The sequence below is a fragment of the Parus major genome, chromosome 5 (genome assembly GCF_001522545.3).
Source record: "Parus major isolate Abel chromosome 5, Parus_major1.1, whole genome shotgun sequence".
NCBI lineage: Eukaryota > Metazoa > Chordata > Aves > Passeriformes > Paridae > Parus > Parus major.
Window position 1 is genome coordinate 25,350,047 of NC_031774.1, and position 23,123 is coordinate 25,373,169.

Below are 23,123 nucleotides of genomic sequence, written 5' to 3' on the forward strand. Positions count from 1 at the left end.
AAGAAAAGAAAAGAAAAGAAAAGAAAAGAAAAGAAAAGAAAAGAAAAGAAAAGAAAAGAAAAGAAAAGAAAAGAAAAGAAAAGAGAAAGAAAAGAGAAAGAAAAGAGAAAGAAAAGAGAAAGAAAAGGTGTTTTTAAGATTAAGGTGAATCTGGAGGGGGCAATCTACTTTTAATATAGCAATCTATTGCAAAATACATCTAGTACACACTGTGCTGAAAATAAAATTAATAAACATGTAACAGTCTCTCCTTCCAAACTTATCATCTGATCACTGCTTCTGCCAAATATATGACAAATCTTGTCAGGCTTCCTTCATATCTCGCCTACTAGCATGTCTTTGCAAAGGAAGCACTTGAAAACTCTACTTTATCCTTTTTTTTGGATACATCTTGTATGACTTGCTAAGGTTGTATATCCAATCAGGTGGGTTCTCTGCTGGAAAGAAACAAGGATATCTCTAAAGTGGCACTCACCCAGAGAGATGTCCCTAAAGTCAGTAGGTTGAATCTTTTGTTGCAGGCCCCCATCTGTTTCCACTGTGTGCACAGTGACTATGCATAGCAAGATCACACTAGATAGTCAGAGAGAGAGGGTGAAGAAACAGGTGGACACAGAGAATTCCTGATGGACTAAAAGAATAAGCTTCTCAGTATACTCAGAGACAACAAGGACAATGCCAGTGAGAGGACTCCCCCTCCCTTGTCTGAGATCCCTGTAACTCACAGTGTCTGCAGAGTCTTTCATGCCAGCTGCCCACCCTTGCCCAAAACCCCTGCTTCTCTCACTGATTTGATGGAGTCCAGACGGTTTCTATTGGCCATGATCTCTGCTTGGAAAGTCTGGTGCCTCTGCAGTTTGGTCTGCAGATTGCTGGGATCCTTCCAGCTATCATCCTGGGCAATGCTATTCTTCTCATTAATCCAGGCAGCCACCTGTGGGGAGGGAAAAACAGAAGACAAAATCTTCAGTGTTAGTTCAGTTTCTTCAGCTCCAGCCTGACAGGCTCTTCTCTTACATGTACAAAACAGGGAACTGGTAAGTGTGGACTGAAATGAGCTGTCCTTCAGAGGTTCTGTTTCCCCAGAGGTTCTCTTGCCCTTCATGAAGCCACCCCTAGATGTTTGTTGCCTGGAAATGGAGCTGTCTCCATCAGATAGCCCCCACACTCCCCATTTCTCCCTAAGGTGAGAAAATGCACGGGCACATGTGTGCATAGGGGAGCATAGACAATGATCTCCCTATTTCTAACCCATTATCACTATTTCACAATAAAATAACTAATATTTTATTCTTTTTTAAATTTTTTTTTTAATGGTGGCACATTCCCTTTTAATGTATTTATTTCTCCTGCATTTGCTGTTGTCCAATGTACGGTAGATCTTTCATTTACTAGACTAGACCAGAGGGAAGAAGAAAAAATATCCCTTCATTCTTATCCTCATATTTCCCAATATTATCTCATTTGAGGCTCAGTTCCTTGATTTTTCTCACAGTAAATCTGTCTGGGGATTCAGATCATGCAGCACATGCAGCACAGCATGTTTTAAGAAACCAGACTATTATGAATCCTGTGTAATTGTACCTCAAAAGAATTCTTCAGGAACTTCTGCAGAAGCCTTGATTCCTCTAGCAAATGTCTGCGAGCAGCAGCATTCTCCAGTAGTCTCTGTTTTCTGAGATGAAGACAGATGTGTGAGGTAAAAGTCACAGAGTGAATTAGATAAATCTCACCTCTAAAACACTCATGATCTAATCCTCCATTCCCTAGGAGGGAACTGTCCATAATATGCAGATCCACTTGATCTGGGTTGTCAGAGAAGGTGCCCAGGACACTACAGGAAAGATTGTTAGCTAATAGATATGTTTAAACTATCCACAAAATCTGTATATATGGTACCTGCCTGTAGAAATCACCATTACTGCTCAAGAGAACATAAACTCAGCACGTTTCTTATGTGGAAATCCTGCAAGTATGATGGCATTTGTCATGGATGAACCAAAGCTGTACCATCCTTTAATTTTTTTTTTCCAATTCTGCACCTGCAGGACTTTATTTGTGTTAATGCAGATGCGAGATATTATTAAATCATATCAAATTAGACCATATTAATAAATCTCTTCACTTGAATCTATATTCACTTGAATCATAACAGATCTCCAGTCCCTTTTCATAACTTTTATGTAGCTCTTTTCATCTACCAAAGCAGTGAATACAACTTGTTTTACTTCAGTGCCTGTTTAAGATGAACAATATGCAAATTGCTACTAGGAATAAAGTAATTCATGAAAGGGCAATATCTGGTCAGAAAATTTGCAAATGCCCTAATGGATAATTTGAGTGGGGTTTAAAGATCAACCCCATTAGAGCAGAGAAGAGCAGTTGTCTAGCAAATTACCATTCTTGATGGCATTTAATGATAATGAAGTATTTAATGACATGGCAGACTTCTGTTGGCAGCACTGTCCCTAAGGCCAGGCCAGAATACAGAATTAGAGAAACTGCCTTATTCTGAACCCTGCTCATCCTCCACTTAATTGCATTTTGGAAGCCTCCTGATGAAGTACGGCCAATTTGGGCGCAAAGCAGGAAGGTGAGCAAATGCAGACCAGCTTATAGTTCTCTTAAATAATTTAAAGATAATGATCACGTGAGGAGGATCTCATTGCAGAAGAGATTGGTGGCTGACATGGGGAGGATTTGACTTCACCTCCTCAGAACAGCCTGGCATCTGTTGTTGATATTTTCTGAGTCATAGTGCTTGTTCTGCGTTAGCTGCTGAGCAAATGAAGCCATCTCATCGATTTTCTCCATCTGAGCTTCCAGGGCTTTTTCAAACTGTGTGTGTTTCCGCTGCAGGCTCTCCACACTAGACACTGAGTCCTGGATAGAATTCAACAAAAGGAAGCTGCTTTCAGTCAGAGTTTTTCCATCCAAAACACGGATAATCCAGAAGGTAAATGGCATTTACCCCACATCTGCAAACTAGCTGTCAGGAAAATTTATTTTTCTTTGGAATTCATTGGCATTGATCTGACACTTGGGACCTAAATAATGTTCCATGGAAGGTCTGAGACCATTATTTCAGTGCTTAGCTTCTAGTGCATATTGTTGTGCTGCAGAGAACACACAATGTCTCAAGAATTAAAACATCAGTGCCTAATTTAAAATCACTCGTAAAACGGATGCCATGCTGAAAGCAAATGTGGGATGCCAAACTGAAATCAGAGTTAAGTGAACAAATATGTCACAGAAAGAAGTTAAAATTAGAGTCTCAGTTTCAACTTCCAACAATTTGGAAGAGTTCAGATCCAGATTTGAATTTGAGGACTGGAGTCTGACATTACAGTTAATCTGGAGAGAAACACTTCTTGTAATGTTTGTGAATCCCAAGCTTAATGACTCAGAGTTCTCTTTTCAGCAACCCTCTGCACTTTAATTATAGAACCAGTGGTGTCAAAATGTTGTTAACGCAGTAAACTCTGCTTCTCCCCTATTCTAAAAGAAGCAATAAGCTCACATCAAGTGGGTCAGAAAAAACACTGAACTTCTGGGTGTTTACATGAGTCATTGGATGGGAAATTACTCACAGAGCATTTTCTGCACATCGCTGAGCTAAATGTGCAAAAATTAGAAGTCCTTCTAAGTCCCATATACTGTAATGAAGGGACTGCAAATACACTGAATTCTGAGATGTTTTTCTAGCCCCTGCAGAGGCAACTAATTGAGTAGCACCACCTATACGAGGTGTAGGGTGAGCTAAGTGTCAGAATGTATATCCAGCATCCTGAACAGCTTTTGCAGCCCACGCATCACTCTGCAGTTTCAGCTACTGCAGAGTTACTGATACCTGTGGTAGGTAATTTAAAGCTACACTGGGAGTGCCAGCAGGGACAGTCATGGCTTGCATATTGCTGGCAAATGTATTTGGGTCAGATAAGACAAGCCAGGCTGAATGAGGCATTGAGCAACCTGGGCTGGTGGGAGGTGTCCCCACCCATGGCAGGAGGGTTGGAAATGGATGGTCTCTCAGGTCCCTTCCAACCCAAACCATGCTGGAGTTGTACGTTTCTATGCAGTCTCCTTTTCCTGCTATAATCTGAGCAGTTGGATTGTTTCATAACTCTCAGTGCTGAGATTCCCATCCTGTGTAAAATACCAAGGGAAGGAATCTGATCCTTAACCAACAGGGCAGAGCAGTAACTTCAGGAGGAGAAAGAGCATAGGAAGATTCAGGGCACATCATTGTGCAGTCCCCTCTCCTCCAGACTGATTGCAGAGAAAATTATAACTTCTCAGAGCACATACCCCTAAGTCCTCATTAGCTAGGAAGGCCTCCTTGCTGCTGAGCCAGCTCTCAATCTGTTCCACGTAGCCATAGAATTTCTGTATAGGAGCAAAACCCAACAGTCACAAACATGACAATATGCTGAAATGCTGTAAAGCTAACCTGACTGCAGCTGAGTACACCAAAAACTTTCAAGCTTTTCAGAAAAAAACCCAAACTTTCATGGTTATTTCAAAAAGTAACATAATAAATGAAAAAGCATTCAAACTGCCCATACCATAAGATTTAAGTTCTCATATATATGATGATTTTAGATGGGATCCCAGCACTTACTTAAAGTACTTGACATTCTTCATTGTAGAATCTCTGTTTGAGCAGAAATTTTTAAAGTGAGATGACTGTTACAGGGAAGTATTTCTGGAAAACTGCAGCCAAAATAGTTCTTTTATTAGGGGGAAAAAAAAGCCAGGAAAAAATACATTATTCCCTCCATGCTAAATTTTTCTTCACTTTTTAAAAAATACTGGTCTGGCTCCATGTCTTTTTGGGAAGGTTATAGAATTTGGAAGAGCAGTGATGTCGTGTTTTAAGTATGTGTCTTTTTCCAGATGTATGAGAGTTTCACCAAATTTTGCTAAGTTTTACAGTCTTTGAAAAACATATTAACATGTATTCCACAGGAATTTCTATGATTTGCAGAGGTAAAATTTCTCAAAGTGTTGTCACCACTGAATGTGCTTGGCTCTCAGTATGCCTTCCAGAAACCAGTGAAATATAGATTAAACACTGGGTATTATTAGCACATCTTTCTTCCCGCCATCTCATAAATTTGCTGTTTATATCAAGAAAAACTGTCAGTGGCATGTGCATTCTCTCTTGAATGTCATTTTACTCACCTGTAAATCTTGTGCCTGAAACAATTTTATATATTGTTCTTTCCATGCTTGGATCAGTTCAGACCAGGCTTGCTGTAGTCTGGAGAGGCACTGGTGAATCTCAGGGGTTGCATAGTGACCAGAATTGGCAAGTTCCTTACCATAGTCACTGAGAGCATTGAATCTTTCCACTCGGGCTTCAATCTCCTCCTAAAATACATTGCTAAGGTTGATGTCAAGGATTTATGAAAAGCCATTATTCAGAATACAAGCCTTAAGGGGAAGAGTTTGGTCTGTAACTTTCCAGCACTAATATTTGTATGGAAAATCATTCATCTTTGAGCTATGTTACTGGAAGGGCACAGAATTGCCTAAGGGAGAATAAATGTAAATAGTAAATGACTTTACTGGTCTAGGAACAACTGTTTTCCTACAAATGAAAATTGAGATTTAGTTAGAATCTACAAATTCTTTGTGCTAATAAAGGGACCCACAAAGCACTGGGTATTAGTAATTATTCTTTGAACAGGACTTTTAGAAAAAGTAAAATAATTGCAAAGATAATGTAGCACAACAGCTGAAAGACACCTATGATTCCTGGGAAAAATTAAAATATTAATTTTTTTTTTTTCCCTAGTGTTAATTAAAATATCACTCCTTATAGAAAAAGAACCCCAAAAGTATTAGCCAAATTAGCCACCAAAACATTAGAAAGATAACAATTAACTGGCATATGAAGTGTCTCAGAACTGAACGTATAGCACCATTCAGTTAATTTACTTCGCTGTTTGAAACAAACTGCTGTTTTTATTTTCTTCTCAGGTAAATTAAGTTCACATGAAAAAATCTAGCTCAAAGCAAGGATTAGTTGGCATTAACTTCTTTGGCAATATGAATAAGGAGATGAGCAGTGAGCATGATGTGAGACTGTTTTTCCCTGTCAGGTTTGGACAGCAGTGCAGGTGAGAGCTCACGGGGCTTCTGAGCCTTTTTGCAAAGACACAAGCCATCCAACAGCCCATGAGACAGTTTTGTAAGTATGTAGGTGATTTCTATCCCCAGCCTGGTACTGAAAACAGTTTTTTACCATATTATTGACAGAAGCATGCAGTGCACACAGAAAGATTCCCAGGAGGTGCAATTGGAACCACAGAGGATACTTGCCTTTCTCTCCTGATGCTCCTCAATCATACTTTCAGCTTCACTTGCGCTTTTAGGCAGCCCCCCTGCTTCCATTAAAGCTCTGGTGTTTTGGGCCCAGTCTAGTATCTCCTTCATTTCCAAGTTAAATTTCTGCAACTGGTACGAGGCTGCCAGCTTCTCCTTCCTGCCACACAAGGTGCAGTTCAGCATTATGTGACATGGAATTATCTAGTTGTCTTTCCCTCCCCATTCGCAGAGGAAAACATCTTAACAGAAGCCAAATGGAATTAATTCAAGCTTTTCCTTACAGTTCCTAAGAGTCCTCATGTTAACCAAAAACACAGGACATGCACACTGCCTTGAAGACAACATACTTACTCATTTTTCTACATCAGTTCATTAGCACAAGAAAGGACAAAAAGCCTTCATATGTGTTGCTTACACCAGTGATTACAGATCAGGATTAAGCTTTTCTTGTTTTAGAAAGATTCGAGGGAAAAAAATCTTCAAGAACCATCCAAAAAAGACTCCTTTCACAAAGGCTTTATGACATTTAATTTGATAGTCTGAAGGCATTTTAGTAACATTATTTAATGGGATAAACCACAAAAACATTGTATTAATTTTCCCAAGGTCCCATTAGTGGAACTTTTTGTGTACCAAGTCACACTTTTTCCAATGCAGGTGTCTTAGCTGCCTGTGTAAACTTTGTAAAAAATCCTTAAAAACCTTTAAAACACCTCTGGCAAGTAGGGTTTAGACCCCAGGGAGCAGCTTTGCTCCTGCTAAGAGATATTCAAACAACTCTAAGTCTTCACCTTTGTTTGGCCTGTCCCTGGAGTCGAAGCCAGTTGTTTTTCATCTCCTGTTGCTTCGTAGTCAGTTTGTCATTTATGGACGGATTCCTTGTGGAAAGGCGGAAAGATTCCACTTCCAGTGGCTGGGAAGAGATTTATAGTGGGGTAAATTTATGCCAAATGCATTCCTGAGTTTGCCTTTCAGGAAAAATAGTTCTTTTTTAAGATCCTAGGTCTCAAAGGCGGGTAATTAAATTACAATAGCAAAATATACAAAGGGATGTGTAATATGCAAGAAGTAATACACAAGCATTTGTGAGCAAACATCCATGTGAAGAAAGATCTTTGTGCATTACTTTGAATGCAAAAAACTTAATTTACAGTTTAGAAAAGAGTTTTGCAGAATATGGGCAAACAGGAAAATGAACTGCTAATTCTAACTACGGAAACTACGTGCAGTATGGGGTTAGCATTTAAATTCTGAACAGAAATAGAGTTGTGATTTTGGTTCAACTAAATCCAGGAACTGGGGGAAAGATGAAGTCCATGTTTTCCCAAATGTATATGACAGTCTGATCTGGCTTGCAGGTGAGGGCCAGAGACTTAGAGAACATTAAAAAGGGACTTTTCTTCTTAGATTTTGTGCATCAGGAAGGATAATATTTGATAAGATAAAGTAGGATCAAGCAGCCTGGTATTTTCATGAGAAGAAATTTATTCTGCACTTGTATTGCTGAAAATTCCTGCTAATCAATCTGAAGAGTAACAATGATTTTTCCACCATATGTTCAAGAAGAAAAAGTGAATATTTTTTAGTATACTTCGTACTTCCCTACTTCTTACCTCCATTTTGGACTTAATAACACTGATTTCTCTCTCCATTTCTTCATGTCTTCGAATCAGGTTTTCCACACTTTCCACATCTTTTCCGTAATCCAATGCTTGTATCAATACACTCTGGAGAGGGCATCGAGATATGCAAATGGTGAATATTACACCAAACAAAAGGATTGTATCTTAATTATTTCAAAGAGCTTCCTCCTCCTCCTTCACCTCTTTGCATTGCCATCTGAATGTTCCTATTGTCTTTTTAAATATCAATACAGCACATTGTCTGCTCTCCTTACAGAGATGAAACAAGAATCCACACCTCTTTGAGCAGTCATAATCCTTCTTAAGGTGCCTCTGGCCATTCACATGTAAAACCAAGACAGTGGTGCCTCCCTCCATTTCTCAATCTTTCTTTCTTTTTTTTTTTTTTTTGTCATATGCCAAACCAGAAAAATATTTCACAATAAATTGTGGCACAGAAATTCAGGCATGTCATATGAAAATACAAAAAGTAAAATTTGCCTTTGGGATTCCAAGAAATTAAATACCATAAAATTAAGAAATAGATTTTTAAGGTTGTTTTAAAAATTCAAGCCAAAAGTCTTAAGTAGTACCACTTACCTATTGACTTATAATTAAATAAACGTAATTACTTACATTCATGAAATAATTAGCTTTTATATAGTCTTTTTTTTCCTCTTTTTTTTAATATCACAATTATAATTCAGGATCGGCATTTTTACCTCTATTTCCTGAAAGAATAAGACTGATAGAGCATTTTTCCATTTCAATTAATCAAAATTGGAAAACTTACCTTCTCAGTAATTCTTTCTGTGATGTCATCTATTTCTCTGATTAAGGCATGAATCTCTAGGGCTCCCTCTAACTTCTTCCTGTATGCATTCAGGTTACCATGAAAACTGTTCCACCTTTAGTTGGAAATAATGTTTTAAAGATGTATATCAGAGGTAAGGATTTCCACAAATGGGTTTCATGATACTCATATTTAAACAAAACCACAGGTTTTCTGAACTACCTCATGCATTGATCCCCAAATTCTCTATAGCAGGGGGCTTATCACAGGGATAAACCATTACCCTGAGAAGGTTATCTGGTTGAATTTATTCCACGTCTTCAGGATGGCATGGGGTTAAAAGCTAAAAAGTACTGATCCAGTTTTCTTAAGCTCTCAATGATCTCACAATCAGTATCTTCATGCTTTTGTTTCTTAGACAGGGGGTTGTGGAGCAGCAAAAGCACAGGGCAATTCACCAGGACAACTGTGTGAATAAATGGAAGAGTCTAAGCTTCATGGCTCTCATGTGCCAAGTAGTGTGAAACAGACTATTTGACTCCAAGGCTAGAAACATGACTTTGGCACTTCTGGATTAAGAATCCTTCTAAGCTACCTGCTCTGGCATTCTGGAAAGACAACTCCAGTGTCTGATATTTGGTAGCTGTGATATTAAAGAAGAAAACAAATGTTCCAATTCCTTCATTTATATCAGCCGAAGACACCTAATTTTCCCTTCCTGTTTTTGCTTTACACAGGACATCTGAAAGCACACTCACTTCTCATTGAGCTGCTTTCTGCGCTCATAGATTGTTTTTGTTTCCTCCTTGTTCTGTCTCTCCAGTTTCATGGCCAGGGCATTGATTGTCCTGATGTGGGCATCGTCTACTGTTGATTCCTGTAAAGTGACAAAGGGTACAAAGGTACATGTTCAAATTGCTTGTGACTGAGTTTTCCACTGAGGTGACAGTCAAGCAGCAGCAAAAAAAGGTTTTACCTCTCTAACGTTTCAGACACATGGTGTTTGCTCTACTACAAGTGCTGGTGTTACCATGTGCCTGATGAGAAGACAGTAAAGGCAAGAAAGAACATTAATGGCTGTAGATGCAGCAATGATCTTGGTCTAGGTGAGATCCCTCAGACCCTCATTTCTAAGCCAGATATTTCAGCAGGGGTTTGTTTGGTGAAGAAACACAGATGCAGTTGCTGGTTGCTGATATGAGGCAGATTGTTCCTCTGTCAGACAGGTGGTGACTCATGGGCTCCTGGGCCCACTGTCTGTTTTATCTAGGTGAGATTCTGTCCTAGAGTGCCTTCTGTACTGTAGACAACAGGCTCAAAATCCACACAGCCTTGAGAATCCCAGACAACCTATGCCACTCTGTTTTCTTCTAAGTCTTCTAGGAGACTTTCTTCCCATGCACATACCACAGAATGGATAATATTTGCACATTGCCCATATAATCTGGAGTACAGTAGGATAATTTTTTTCTTTTGGAGCACTACAGATGGCCAACGCTGCTCCAAGATTCAAACACATTCTTTATTTTTCTGGGACAAATGAATCACAGGTTTAGCAGGAAGACAATCACTGGTGTAAAGAAGCACAGCTGCAAGATGTTAATGTAAGTATTCACTTCGTTGTGTGTTTTGTTTATGCTGCATCCATACCAATATGCGTGCTTCCATATGTGCTTTCCTATTATACACAGCCATAAAGTAAAAGAGAGAAACCAGCAGACAGTCAGATATTCTTCAGAAACCCTGCAGCCTCCTCTCCTGGGAAATAATAGCAGCACAATGAATAGGAAGTCTGGCAGCCATCAATGCAGCATGATTACTCCCTACCCTGATCTCAGATTTTTCTAGTGGGAAAACCCAGACTGGATGGATGCACACACTGTGCCAGAAGCAGTCTCCTTCTGTTTGTATCATCCTAGGAAGCACTACACAGCTGAGCACAAACTATCCGGGCATAACTGCATAACTGTCCCAACTTTTTATCTGCAGGAGTCATGTTCAGAGTGTTACAGGAGCAGTGGCTACAAGCTGATAGCCAAGATAAGGCCAAGAGTGGCAAGAGTGGCACATAAGATCTACCTTAGTTTATGAAATAACTTTCCTATTCAGAGGCTTATGCTGACTGGAACACTGGGTTGCTTCTGCCCTGTTAATCATCCTTCTTTTGGCTGGCACAAGCTGTAGAAGAGCTCTTGCCCAATCCCTTATCTCACAGTCAGCTGGTGAGTACAATGAATGTCTCTTCAATTTACTAATTCCCTGGTGCTGAAGCCAAGTAATTTGGCTCTCTATGCAAATCCAGTGTGAATGCACTGTCACAAAATTCTGCTGGGCTCTGGGATAGGGAGCTCATGGGTTTCTCCCTGGTGTCAGGCATATCTACACAGCTACTTTGCAGAAGAGGATTGTCTTCTGCTACTAGGCAACAAAAGTAGATGATGGGAGCTGCCATAACAAGAATCAACAAAAAGATAACAGGCAAACAAAGGATGAAGAATATTAGGAGACTACTTTGGAGTAAACATCACTCACAAATTCCTAACACATCTCTTCCTAGACCTTTCCAGCAATTTCCAGACTAGCAAATCAGCACAGTAATCTTTCCTGTGTGACACACAGACTTCTTAGTCCTCATCTGTAGCGGTTCACACAGAGAGAACAAGAGGTTGGTGCAATTGCATCCCCTCAATATATATGGCCTCACAGTTCTCACGGTGGGAGCTGAACACATGACAAGGAGGCCCCTGCTCCCAGGTTTGGTGCCTAAGTCGGCACATCTCACCAGGGGCAGGAGAGGCAGCTGGTGTGACTCAGCACCACAAAAGAAGGACAGAGATCTCAGCATTGAAAGGTGAAGAGTGCAGCTGTCCTGTCACATGGCTGTTATCCAAAGCGTAAACCATTGCTCTGTTTTACTAAATGTCTGGTTATTAACGTTATGATTCATGAGTAACCACATGTGTGTATATAAACAGAGGCCCCCAGATTTATGTGCTTAATTTGGATGAAACAGTATGAGAATGAGACCATTCCTCAGGAGAAGGAAAATGGAGAAATAGAGGATAGAAATAGAGAACAGTATTTTTTTTTTACAGGCTTGTTCATGGAAGGTCCAGATCAGTTCTCAGAGACAAACAGGCATGGCTGAAGCACACATTTTTAAACCCCATCTGGGTGAAAATCACTGTGACTTTGCAGACGGCATGAACCAAACAAAATCTGCCCAAATTCAGGCTCACACAGTGAGTCATTTAATGCAGTCTGAAATGTTAGGCTGTGTCATGAGTGGCTGACAGTCCTGCCTAGACATCTTCAAAGCAGAAGGCATAACAGGAGAAAATTCTGTCTTTTAAAATGACTTTGGAGGTAGTGATGTTCCTATCACTTTGGTCTTACACCTCCTCAGGGCACTGGAACTGTATTTATTAACTGGACTGAAAAGTTGCCTGCTGCTTGCAGCCATGCACGACATGAGCACGGAAAACACCTCTTACCCCTGATGCTGCTCCACGGAACTCATTCAGCTTTTTCTTGAGCTGCAGGCAGTGTTCATAGTCATTTCCCACATCACCTACATTAATCATGACCTCCTAGGGAAACAAGCAGCAAACAGACAAATATTTAGGTGAAGAGTACAAGACCACAGCAACTCACAATGCTTATCCTGATGCAGTAACTTCTGTGATGTGTCTATAAATCACCAACCTACAGCTTCTGAAATAGTTTCTTCTGATCTTTAGATAATTATGAGACTTGGTCCCAACTCCCTTTTCGATCTACTACTGGCTACGGAAGCAGCCTCTGAATGAAAGTCATTCTTCCTTCACCCCTGCAAAGAGAAACTTCCAGATTTGATATACAATGAGAGTGAAAGCCAGCTGCCAAATGCTTCAAGTGTTTTCCATTCTTATCTGCTTTCATTTTTCTGTCTCAGTAGAGACACATGAGAGGGCCACAAATAATCACAAACTCTTCATGTGCACAGTTCACATGAGAAGATCGTGCTAATACTGCCCAGTTGACTCTGGTATGGACAGACTCCATAGAATTTTTCCAATCATTCCTTTCATATTGTTTGTAGAACATGTCATGATTCTTCCAGACAAAAACCACTAGGCAAATATCCTGGAAGATGACACAGAATGTCATTGCTAAATGTCAAGTCTCTAGTGTGCTGCTTGGGTTAAATACTAAAATCCACTTGCCTTCTCCCTGATCCAGGCTTCCACCTGGTCCACCTTCTGGAGAAATTCTAGGAAGTCCCGACTGTCCTCCAGCATCTTTCCACGAGCAGCAACAGCTCTCTTCAACTTCTCCCAGTGTTCCTGAAGCATGCGGACTTGGCGACGGATCTCTCCTGATTTTGGGTGGCCTTTTGACACCAGGGCTTCTCCTTTCTTCACATTCAGAAGAAGAAATTAGAAGTTAAAGTTGCCTCATTTTTAATGGGATTACTATGTTTCATGACTTTCCTAGGAGAATTCTTTCACCTTCCTAACCTGGATTGAGCAACAGATTACTTATATAAATTCTTATCACCCAAATGATAAAGCCAGCTGGAAAGCTTTTACATGTGGAGGGAATCTAGAATCATGGAACACTGGGATTTGAATATTTCCCTGCCAAGGAAGATATTCATGGAATGGGAGCGCCAAGGGAGGTATTACAGATGACTGTGACCTTTAGCTATATGATTCACCCAGTTCCAACAAGAATATTCACAAATTTGGCATGAAATCCTATTTGCCTTTTGTAGGATTAATCATGTCAGACAAGGAAGAACTCAGTGTGTATTTTCCTATTCAGGCTATAAGGAAAGACGGAAGCTCCCTGGGTGGAGCAAATGAAGTATCTCCTTGCTGCAAATTAACAGCATTACATTTCCATGGCAAAGCAACTGGGTTCTCGTCACACCAGTGGGATAATTGATGCAGAAGTGATGACCAAGCTACTCTTCCTTTACCTTTCATCAATCTGTCCATCTTTGGATGAGCAGTAATAATCTTTAAAAACACTAACAGAGTGAGAGGGTCACCTTATTAACAGCTGTGATGATTTCTTCATTTGCTAGAATCTCTGCCTCGAAGACCTGATGTTTCTGCAGCAGCTTCATCTTGTCCTGCAGATTGCTGGGGTCTTGTGTGGAAGGGTCCTCCAGCTTCTGCATGCGCTCACTGATCCAATCTTCTGCCTGCAAGGTTGAGAGGCACGCAGGTTAGCACAACAGCCACCTGGGACCCTGGGGTCTCCTCCCAGGATATGTCACCATCCTGTACAAGTGTCTGTACCTGGGCTCGACAGATTGAGTGGGAGCTGACAGCTGAGGTGGGTGGATCTCCAGTTTCTGAACTTACTCTACTTTGTTAAAAGCAGGTCAGAATGAAACTAATTTTTATCTGACCACAGGAGAAATGAAAAATTCCTTGAATACCTCAGATTTTATCACAAGGCAGATTATACAGTCTTCTAGATTATGTAGAGAGCATCACATTTAAAGTGAGATTATGACCACTGAGTCTGGGGGCTTAGGGCTCTGAGTTTCATCTGGTATCTCTGCCATTGACCTACCGGCAAAATGGGCAAAGATTCTTTAGAATTCAGTGCCTCACCAATAAAACAGCACTAACATCTCCTCATGTCAGTGGTGTTGGGAGACCTAAATGGAAAATGCAATGCAAATGCAAAGATTTGCTGACAGGGCCCAAGCACTAGTCAGATTATTTGGAAGGAAGTGCAACTGTATTTGCTTTTATACTTCATAAAAGTCAAAGTTATCTGGTCAGGAATATCAGATTCAGAAAAGCAGGTGATTTGTGAGAGCTAACAAAGCAAAAGTTATGTGTTTCTCTTAGGAAATTATTTTTAAGGGGATTTTAAAACATGCAGAATAAAATGAAGAATAGGAAACCAAGTTTCCCACAGTTTTCTTTACGTTCTGCTGAACTTTAGCCTTTAGCACTGAAGGAAATATTTTCTATCCATCAAAACACTGAGAACTGAATGCTTGACATAATGTGTAACTGATCCTGTTGTCCTCAGAGCACTGAAGTAATGTAATGCTTTGACAACACAAAAGCTGCTAATTGAAGGGCAGCTTTATTAATTTCAAAATATCCTGGCTGTCCTTGCAGATCTGTGTGCTACGTGCACACAAGACTTGTCAGCTGGAGGATTCTGTCTGTTAATTAATGATTTGAAATGTTTTTTCAGCTGCTGAGATTCTACAAACAATAACAGAAACAACTTTTGCTAGCAGCCTGCTCTCCAGAAACTGTTTCCCTCCAAAGCACAGCTAGAGACCCAAACAGTCCATGTCAAACTTAGCAAGGGCTACACATTGTCATGTGCTGCTTTAATTTCCAACACCCTCCTCGATGGCCTTCTCCCATTCCCAGCCACACATTTGTGTTTCAGTGTCACTCAAGTGACTCTTCATTTGAATGGCAGGCTCATCCATACGGTTGGAATGAGAAACAAACCAATCCCCAGGATAAAGCGACTTCAAGGTCGATTTCTCTCCTACTTTTTAATTAGAAGCAGTGGCTTTAATGATAGACTGAAGATCTGAACTCTTAGTGCCTTGGTTTATTTTAAGGCTTGTTTAAGATGGCTCTAGAGAGTGAGGGATCCTTCTCCTGGCCTTGTGCCAGCTTTCAGATGTGAAGCAAAGCTGATCTGTTTTCCCAAGATCTTTCTATGGAAAGATTTAAGGGTTGTCTGGGCAGCCATTTTCACTTCAGTGAAAACAACAGAAAAACCAGTGTTATGTGCAGTGCAGGCACAAGACCAGACTTATTTATATGGGAGTAATTAAAAAATGTGGGGACTACCAATTTAGAAACTTGCTCTTTCAAAAGATCAGTTACTGTAACCTCACGAGAACAAACCATAAATTACACTGATTTTTTAATGACAGAAGTATGCAAAGCATATAAAGGGATGTGCCTACTCCAGACATCTAGAAAAAACTAATTCTCTCTCTCATTCCCCTGACATAAAGATGTAAATGTTTTTTTGTTCTTATGTACAGGATGAAAGGGAAAGAAAGTACTACTAATACCATGAGCAAGTTTCAAAGCCAGCGTTAAAACCCGGAGCCAGCTTTAGAAGTCAAAACCTTCTAACTTTATAATATTCCCTCTGCAATAACTTAAATACACGTATTTCTAAGTAGCAACTTCTCATTTGCCTTCCAGATTAACACTGAGCTACATATTTTTTGGCAATAAGGTAGTTTAGAAGTCTGTCTCTCTCTACATGAGACAAAAGCACCATATTTCTACTTTAGAAGGGTGAGTTTTATTTTGTAAGCTGCATGTGATCTCTTGAGTTAATTATTGTGGGTCATTGTACTAATGTGTGTAGTTCTCTATGTACTTGCTTCTAGAGAATAACTAGAAGAATTTTAATGATGACAGTGAACATTAATTTCTGCTGACACAAAAGATTCAGTTTGATCAATAGAAATTATTTAACATGTTTGCAGGACAGAGAGTTTTCAGGGGAGTGGGACCTGAGCTATGGGTCTTGTTCTATTAAAAGGTAAGAATAAGCAATGGCCTCATTGATTTTAAAGCCAAACTCAAAACACATCTCCGAATTTAACATTCTTGTGGGGACCTTTCTCATAAACAAACTTGTACACACCCAGAATGTAATTAAAATAAATTTAAGCATTCCATTCTCTCCAACAAAGAGAAAGGAAGATATTATTGTAAGATTTTTGGTTTTTTTAACTGCTTGGTGAAATTCACATTCTACAGCATTAGGCAATGATTCTAGGTTGGTGAGGTAAATGAGCACATATCCTGAGAGCAAAAGTTCCCCAAATGGCTGAATTTACGTGGAGAAAGTGGATGAGAATAGGGAAATGTTCTTCACTATGCAGGGCCAAATCTTGTGCACTAAGCTTGTGATTCAAGAATGAAGGGGAACCCCAGCCCAAGCACTGATTTGACAATTACAGAGAGATGGAAAGAAATGCATAACTATTCCTACCTAATGGGTTAACTGCATCTCTAGAAGGGCATTGACAATTTCTCTACCAAGAGGATTTTGGGAAATTGCTCTTCTGAAATTATCACCCCTGTGCAATGCACCATCCAGTCCATCCACTCCCCTCTGCTAGTCCAAAAGGTGGACAGACCATTACTGGTGGATTTTCATTACTTTCATATCATGGGATAGTAACAGTATAACCAAGTAATACAAGTTAATATTTGGGTATATAAATAATTTCTAATAAATTTTATTAAATTAAAAAGGAAGAGAAAAAAGAAAAGGAGATAAATAGAAATAGAAATTAAAATAGAAATAGAGGAAAAGGAAAAAGAGAAAAAGGAAAAGGAAAAAGAAAAAGCATAGCTCTGGTTTTGTAAACCATTGAGGACATTCCATGGGACAAAGCAGCAGAAGGGGTGGATACCAAACCAGCAAGAGTGCTTGAAAATGTGCCCCTGGGTCTGTGTGCTCTTGTTTGTGCCAGCACAGTTCTCAGTCACACATGTTATGCTGCCCTTTGAAAGGCTGACCTAGTTTGTCTTTCCAACAGTAGTGACAGAGCAGAGCTACTCAGTTACAGGACTAAAGCCAGAACACGAGACAGAGACCAGCATGTTCTGCAGAGGCCAGTCTACAGTAGCTCAAGAGCTATGCTGAGTCACAGCAGTGTTTTGAAGGCCTTCAAGGAATACCCACTAATAAAGCTTGGTGCCCAGGCTTTCCACTTTGTGTTCATCCTGATTTGACATGCATTTTCTTTCTCACCAAATCAAAAATATGTATTAGCTTGCAGTTTTCCTTTCAACTGTTTCATTTTAGCAGAGCTTTTGATGAGTGAAATGGCTGTAATGGGCACAATTCCATGACAATAGTATAGTAACAGGAATGGCATTGGAGCATCCTTTTTCATGAATGTGGCAGGAATTGCCACACCAGAGTAGATCATCCATCCACCTGATAATGTCTGGCAAGAGTGAGCACTTCACACAACACAGGCAGGCAGTTCCTCTGCTTTACATCCCCATTCCAGTCTAAAACCCTCTTACCTCTTCCAAGTTTTGGTAGAAAAGTGCCAGAAGAAGGGCAGTCTGCAGCTTCTCTCTCCTGCTCTGAGATTGATCCTTGATCTGACGCTTCCTCTCATGGATGACATTCAGTTTGTGTTGAATCTTTTGCCCTTCTAGTCCATCAGCCTTTTCCAATCTGCTTGCCTGTTCTTGAAGAGACATCATCTGAGGAGGCAACACATCTCAAATTACTTTTATGCTTCCAAGTGGTGTGAAAGAAACAAAATAAACTCCTTTCATAGCTAAAATAGTCTCATTTTTTCTGTAATGAACCAAGACTAACAGGGACAAGTTAACCAGCATTCCTCCTCAACCTGTACTGTGTTACATCTCTGACATTACTGTTGCTGGTACATCCCAGCTACACAAATTAATTAAAATTGTAGCTTCAGGAGTCCCTATGCCACTGATTGTCCAGTGCAAGGAATCATGAAGCAAGCATGACATCCATGAGAGCTCAGATTTTATTGCTTTCTGGAAACCAGGTGTTGTAATGCAGCTATCAAAATGAGCAATCAGTCTGGCAGGGAGCTGGCAGGAGTCCTGGGAGTTCATTCTGGGGAAGCCAGGCACAGCCACAGATTTAAGCTTAGCTCTGCCCTGGGTGAGTTACAGCAGTGGCCACCAGCCAGGCAGATTCCTTTACACAGGTAAGCAATTCAGTGTCTATTCCAAAGGTGCAGAGAGGCTACCCATTTGCTACAGCCATTGTATACCAACTGCATATTGACAACTTTTTTAATGTCAAAATACCTACTGCGTTTTGTAAAACACCTACTATATTTTACTTGCTTTAAAAGTCACAATTTTTAAATAAAAAAAGCAGAATCTTCTGATATCCATAATACAATATGGCCTGCTTTAAATATTCTTGTAAGTTCCCCTGTTCAGCTTACTGAGTGGTTTTCCTATCTGCTGCATAGACCTGGGCATTGAGTGTTTTAGCAGTTGTTCTCCAGTGCTCTGCCTCTTATTTCCCTAACCTTCCCCTTTTTATCTTTTGTTCAAGCATATCAGGCATTTCACACCTGTTACCAATTCAAAGTGTTACCATATTTAAAAAAAAAAAAAGTATATTTATCATTTTGGCTCATAGAATTCTAGCTGGTAGAATATTTGTTGTTTATTGTTTTACCTTCTCATCCTGTGATGCCAGAAGCTTCTCAAAAGCCTCATGTTTCCTTATCAGTTGCTCTACTTCATCTACAGACCTTCCGAGGTCACTGCTTTTCAAATAAACCTATAAAAAGAAGTTATTATTTTTCTCAGTGAATTAATTATCCCATAATCTTGATTCATAAATGGGAGAAGAGGTATTAACTCTGCTGCTGGGAGTACACTTGAGAGGGAAAAAAAGGAGCAGGATGCAACAGAAGACAGAAATTAATTATTAGAAATCCATGGTCTTGAGCAAGAAAGAGAAGCATTAAGAGGTATAGTTAAGGAAAGTGACCTGTCAGTCCTTATCACAACCACTAAGTGACAAGGCAGTGAATTCCAGAGGTCTAAGCCATCCTTAAAATCCCAAGCAGACCACTGTCATGTCTGACAGATGTCCATATGATTCTGTCCTAGAAGAGATCCCATAACAGAGACTTTGCAGCCTGCCTGAGCAACTTAAACCAGTGCTTTAAAGCACTGGTTGAGTACTGAGGTACTTAAACCAGTACCTTCACAATTAGCACGGTTTTCCAGACATCTAGCCTGAAAATCCATGGCTATTGCTACAGATAGTTACATACTGCCCTCTTCCTCACACTCAGGGGTTCATTCCTTTTACGTTTGCTCCAGCCTTGTTCATGTTTGTAGACCTTTTGCGTAAGAGGATTTCTGTCTTTTTGCGGTTAAAACTACAGTGATCTGATCAATCATTCCACAACGTCTCCGTCTTTTTGGTTCTGATTATTCTTCTTGCTCTCCTCTGGGTTTTCTCCATTTCCACTTCTTTTGAGACTTGATGTAACAAGTGGCAATAAGCAATAAAGCTGCCCGAGTGAAGACTGGGAAGACAGCAGAGTGCCTTTCAAGCTGCAATCTTCAGCATGTGCTTATATATAGTGCTTTTCTTTTTTACAACACAATGAACTCAAGTTCACCTTGCTATGAGCTTCCAGAAAGTTTTCAGAAGATGTACCATCAGATCAGCTTGCCCCCCTTCTGTATTGCACCTGAAAAGATTTCATAGCTTGCACCTGTACCATGTGCATTACATCAGTCATTTTTTCAGGCCATCATTCCAACTTATCTGCACTGATTTTATTTATTCTCTGTTCTGCCAGTCTCTGACGCAGAAAGACTTTAGTCCAAAATAAAAAATGTGGTTTTAAGAAATCTGACCTCTGCACCTTTTAACATTGTGCAAGTGTGCACATTTTCCAACTAATTCACACACGTCTCAAAGGCATTGCAGTGCTCCCTTATTCTGTTCTGGTGTCAAGAAAAATGATTGCCCAATTAATTGTCTCATATATTTTGTTATACTTAGTTTTGCCAAATGCAAAAGAATAAAGAATATAGTTATCTATTAGCAAGTAAAAATTACGCTTTTTTTCAGGTTGACAAGAATTTATTATTTTTCATTGGATGTAACTGCCCACAGGATTTTTCTTGTTCAGTGACGAGACAACAGCAGGATAAAATTCCCACTCATAGGCTCTGACAGGACATAAGCAAAGACTATCCATGGATAAAGTTCATACTGAAGTGACTATGGTTGGACACACTTTGGGAAATCAGACCGCTGTGAGGGATTGCATTTATCAGCATTGTGTAATGTGTAATCCATTTTGTGAGCTCATGGAATCACAAGTCTTTGGACAAGGATGAGAAATTCCAATCAGTAATTTTGACTGGGTAAAGTGCAAATAACAGATTGTAGAAGATTTGAGATCAATTATATAGTGTGAAAGAATTACGAGGCAAGAAAGAAGCAGAACAGAATCAGTGAAACAACACAACTGCTAAACATTTTGGAAATGGACTAGTAAAGGACATGGGTAAATCTGTGCCTTTAAGCCATAGGTGTGCATGGTAAAAAATACCAAACATCTAGAGTGATCAAGAGAGATCATCCTTGTTGTGCAAAATGTTACAGTCCTGTAGAAGTCTTACAGAGTGTTTTTTTATAAGAGGGAAAAGATGTTCTTTGACAGCTGCTTTAGAAAACCAGCCATGATGTTTATTCTCTGGACAACTGCTTAACCCCACAGGGCGTCTTCTGCAGGAGAGGCTTCCCAAGCTTGAACACATGTGCAGGGTACTCCACACCTACTTGCCAGGGTCTGACAGCACTAACGGGCCCTGGATGGATCCCTGCTCCCATCTGGGAATCTCTCAGCTCAGCCCTGGCCATCAGTCCCTCCTGAGCTGCATTGAGGTGCACTGATCCTGCCCTGATTGCCTTGGACGGATCCCGTATTTCAGCCACTACCTTGCTTTGACGTTTGATATTCAGCTGCTCGATAGACTTTTTTACTGCTGCCACCACTCAGCCCTCCTCGGGAGCTGTGGATAAGAGGACTGACAGCCAGACTCAGCCTGATGTTCTGGCCCATTTTTGAGCTGTGAATATTTTGCCTATACAGGAAAATGCACAAACAAATATCATGTCCAGGCCAGACTTTCAAACTGCTCTGTGCTAATCCATTCCCATCACAGTAATTGAAGTCATGAAGAGAGAAAGGCCACTGTACAACAGGACAAAGTTTAGAGTAAGTCTGGCCCATAATTCACCAGAATGTCTAAAGAAATACCTCTTATTAATAAATTAATACCTCTGCTGTGTCTCTGTGTGTTACACACAGCCCCCACCAGAAGGCAGATACTCTGTCATTCAAACTTTAATCCTTTGATCTATCCTACTTATCAAGTGTATGAAATGACGAGAGAGGTCTTTTTTAGAGTGTTACTGGATTTAGTTTGCACTTCTGAAGAAAAATGTGTAGGCTCCAGGTCTATCTACTGCAATGCTTTATTAAACCACTTATAATTACCATCTGTATTTGCACCACTGACATAGAGCCACATGCTGCATCTCTATTTTGGTGTTTTAAACCCTGTTTTAAAAATTCTGTAGCTTCTTGATATATATTGTGAGTTATCTACCATTTCTGGTCAAAAATGATTTACCTCTGGGACTTCTATTTAGTAACTGTTAGCAGTGAAACTGATACCTGAGGAAAGGGTCAGCTATTACTCTTCCTGCTTGTATGTCTCTGATGGAAGAAAAAGGCAAGGGAAGATGGTTATTTTCCTTAGAGAAAGAGAAGAGAGAGATCTGAGAGCAGGGGTGTGGGGTGGTGACTCATAAGCAGCTGCCACTGGAGAGCTCAGTGCCTTGCTCCCACTGAAATCCACTAAGTACAAGTGACAGTGGGCATTGAAAGCTCAATTCTTTTGGATGTTACAGCAGTGGGCAAAAGTCCTCCTGGCTACTGAAAGCTTTGAACTAAGTCCTCCAAGAAGAAGTCTGTGCATGTGCCCTTGGCAACCAAGGTTTTGACACTGAGTAGGAAAACTGGTGCTCAGAAAGAAAATTTCTGCAGAAGGGAAGTGTCTACATACATTGCAGGGGAGACAATGTGCTCAGAGGAGAGCAGCCCCTGTAGCACCTGCAGTGCTGCTGCCTGGAGAGCTGCTGAGGTAAACATATTCCATTTGTCTTTTACACAGAAATCTTCTGACAGCCATTGTTCTAATCAGAACCACAACATTTTCTTTTCATTTAAGCATTTGTTATACCAATCTGAAAGCAGAATAAAAACTTGCTCCCACACCACAGTGCTGGCCTGTCACCAATTACTTCACTTTCTGGCACACGTTTAGACAGGTCTCCTAACTCCTGCTCTGAATGAGACACATTGATTTCAAATACAAAACACTGCACAGCTCTCCTCAGGTAACCTACCAGGGTCTCCCACAGAGTACAGCAGGTATAAACTTTCTTTCAAGTTTATTTCTATTAGGAATCACGGCCCATCACTGGTAATTTAATATTCAGCCATAGAAAGCGTAAAAGACTTGGCCACTCACTATAGAACAGATTCCTTTTCGAGTGAGGACTTCCAAAGATGCTTAAAACCACAAAATGGTTTTTGAGATTTCTGAGATTTTCTGGAAAAAATTTTCAAGTTATTAGCAATGTAAAGCATAGAAACAGTTTTTAATCCTACTGAACTGGAGTTTTTCGTTATTTCTGAGTTCATTGCATAGTTGCTGCCAGAAAGAGCTTTTTCATACAAGTGAATTCAGAATTAAAAGCAAAGTCCAATAAAAAAAAATAATTATTTAAAATAAACCAATGCTATT

The 23,123-nt window shown here is 40.1% G+C and overlaps 1 protein-coding gene across 6 annotated transcripts in view; it reads right to left on the reverse strand.

The window, feature by feature from the left end:
* The window catches only part of SPTBN5 (spectrin beta, non-erythrocytic 5), a 95,285-nt gene that overhangs the window by 19,387 nt on the left and 52,775 nt on the right, over positions 1 to 23,123 (reverse strand). For 5 of the 6 annotated variants that reach the window (XR_004497846.1, XM_033515023.1, XM_033515021.1 and 2 more), the window contains 15 exons: positions 18,952 to 19,056; positions 17,796 to 17,981; positions 13,784 to 13,939; positions 12,954 to 13,145; positions 12,243 to 12,338; positions 9,507 to 9,625; positions 8,749 to 8,863; positions 7,947 to 8,060; positions 7,125 to 7,246; positions 6,328 to 6,490; positions 5,185 to 5,373; positions 4,309 to 4,386; positions 2,711 to 2,883; positions 1,585 to 1,675; positions 788 to 934 (listed from right to left, as the gene is read on the reverse strand). Coding sequence is in view for 5 of the 6 variants with exons in the window: in XM_033515023.1 (XP_033370914.1) it covers positions 788 to 934; positions 1,585 to 1,675; positions 2,711 to 2,883; positions 4,309 to 4,386; positions 5,185 to 5,373; positions 6,328 to 6,490; positions 7,125 to 7,246; positions 7,947 to 8,060; positions 8,749 to 8,863; positions 9,507 to 9,625; positions 12,243 to 12,338; positions 12,954 to 13,145; positions 13,784 to 13,939; positions 17,796 to 17,981; positions 18,952 to 19,056 (2,046 nt within the window). In the remaining variant the exon portion in view is untranslated. The remainder of the gene's footprint in view (positions 1 to 787; positions 935 to 1,584; positions 1,676 to 2,710; positions 2,884 to 4,308; positions 4,387 to 5,184; positions 5,374 to 6,327; positions 6,491 to 7,124; positions 7,247 to 7,946; positions 8,061 to 8,748; positions 8,864 to 9,506; positions 9,626 to 12,242; positions 12,339 to 12,953; positions 13,146 to 13,783; positions 13,940 to 17,795; positions 17,982 to 18,951; positions 19,057 to 23,123) is intronic. The other variant, XM_033515024.1, reaches the window with a different exon arrangement.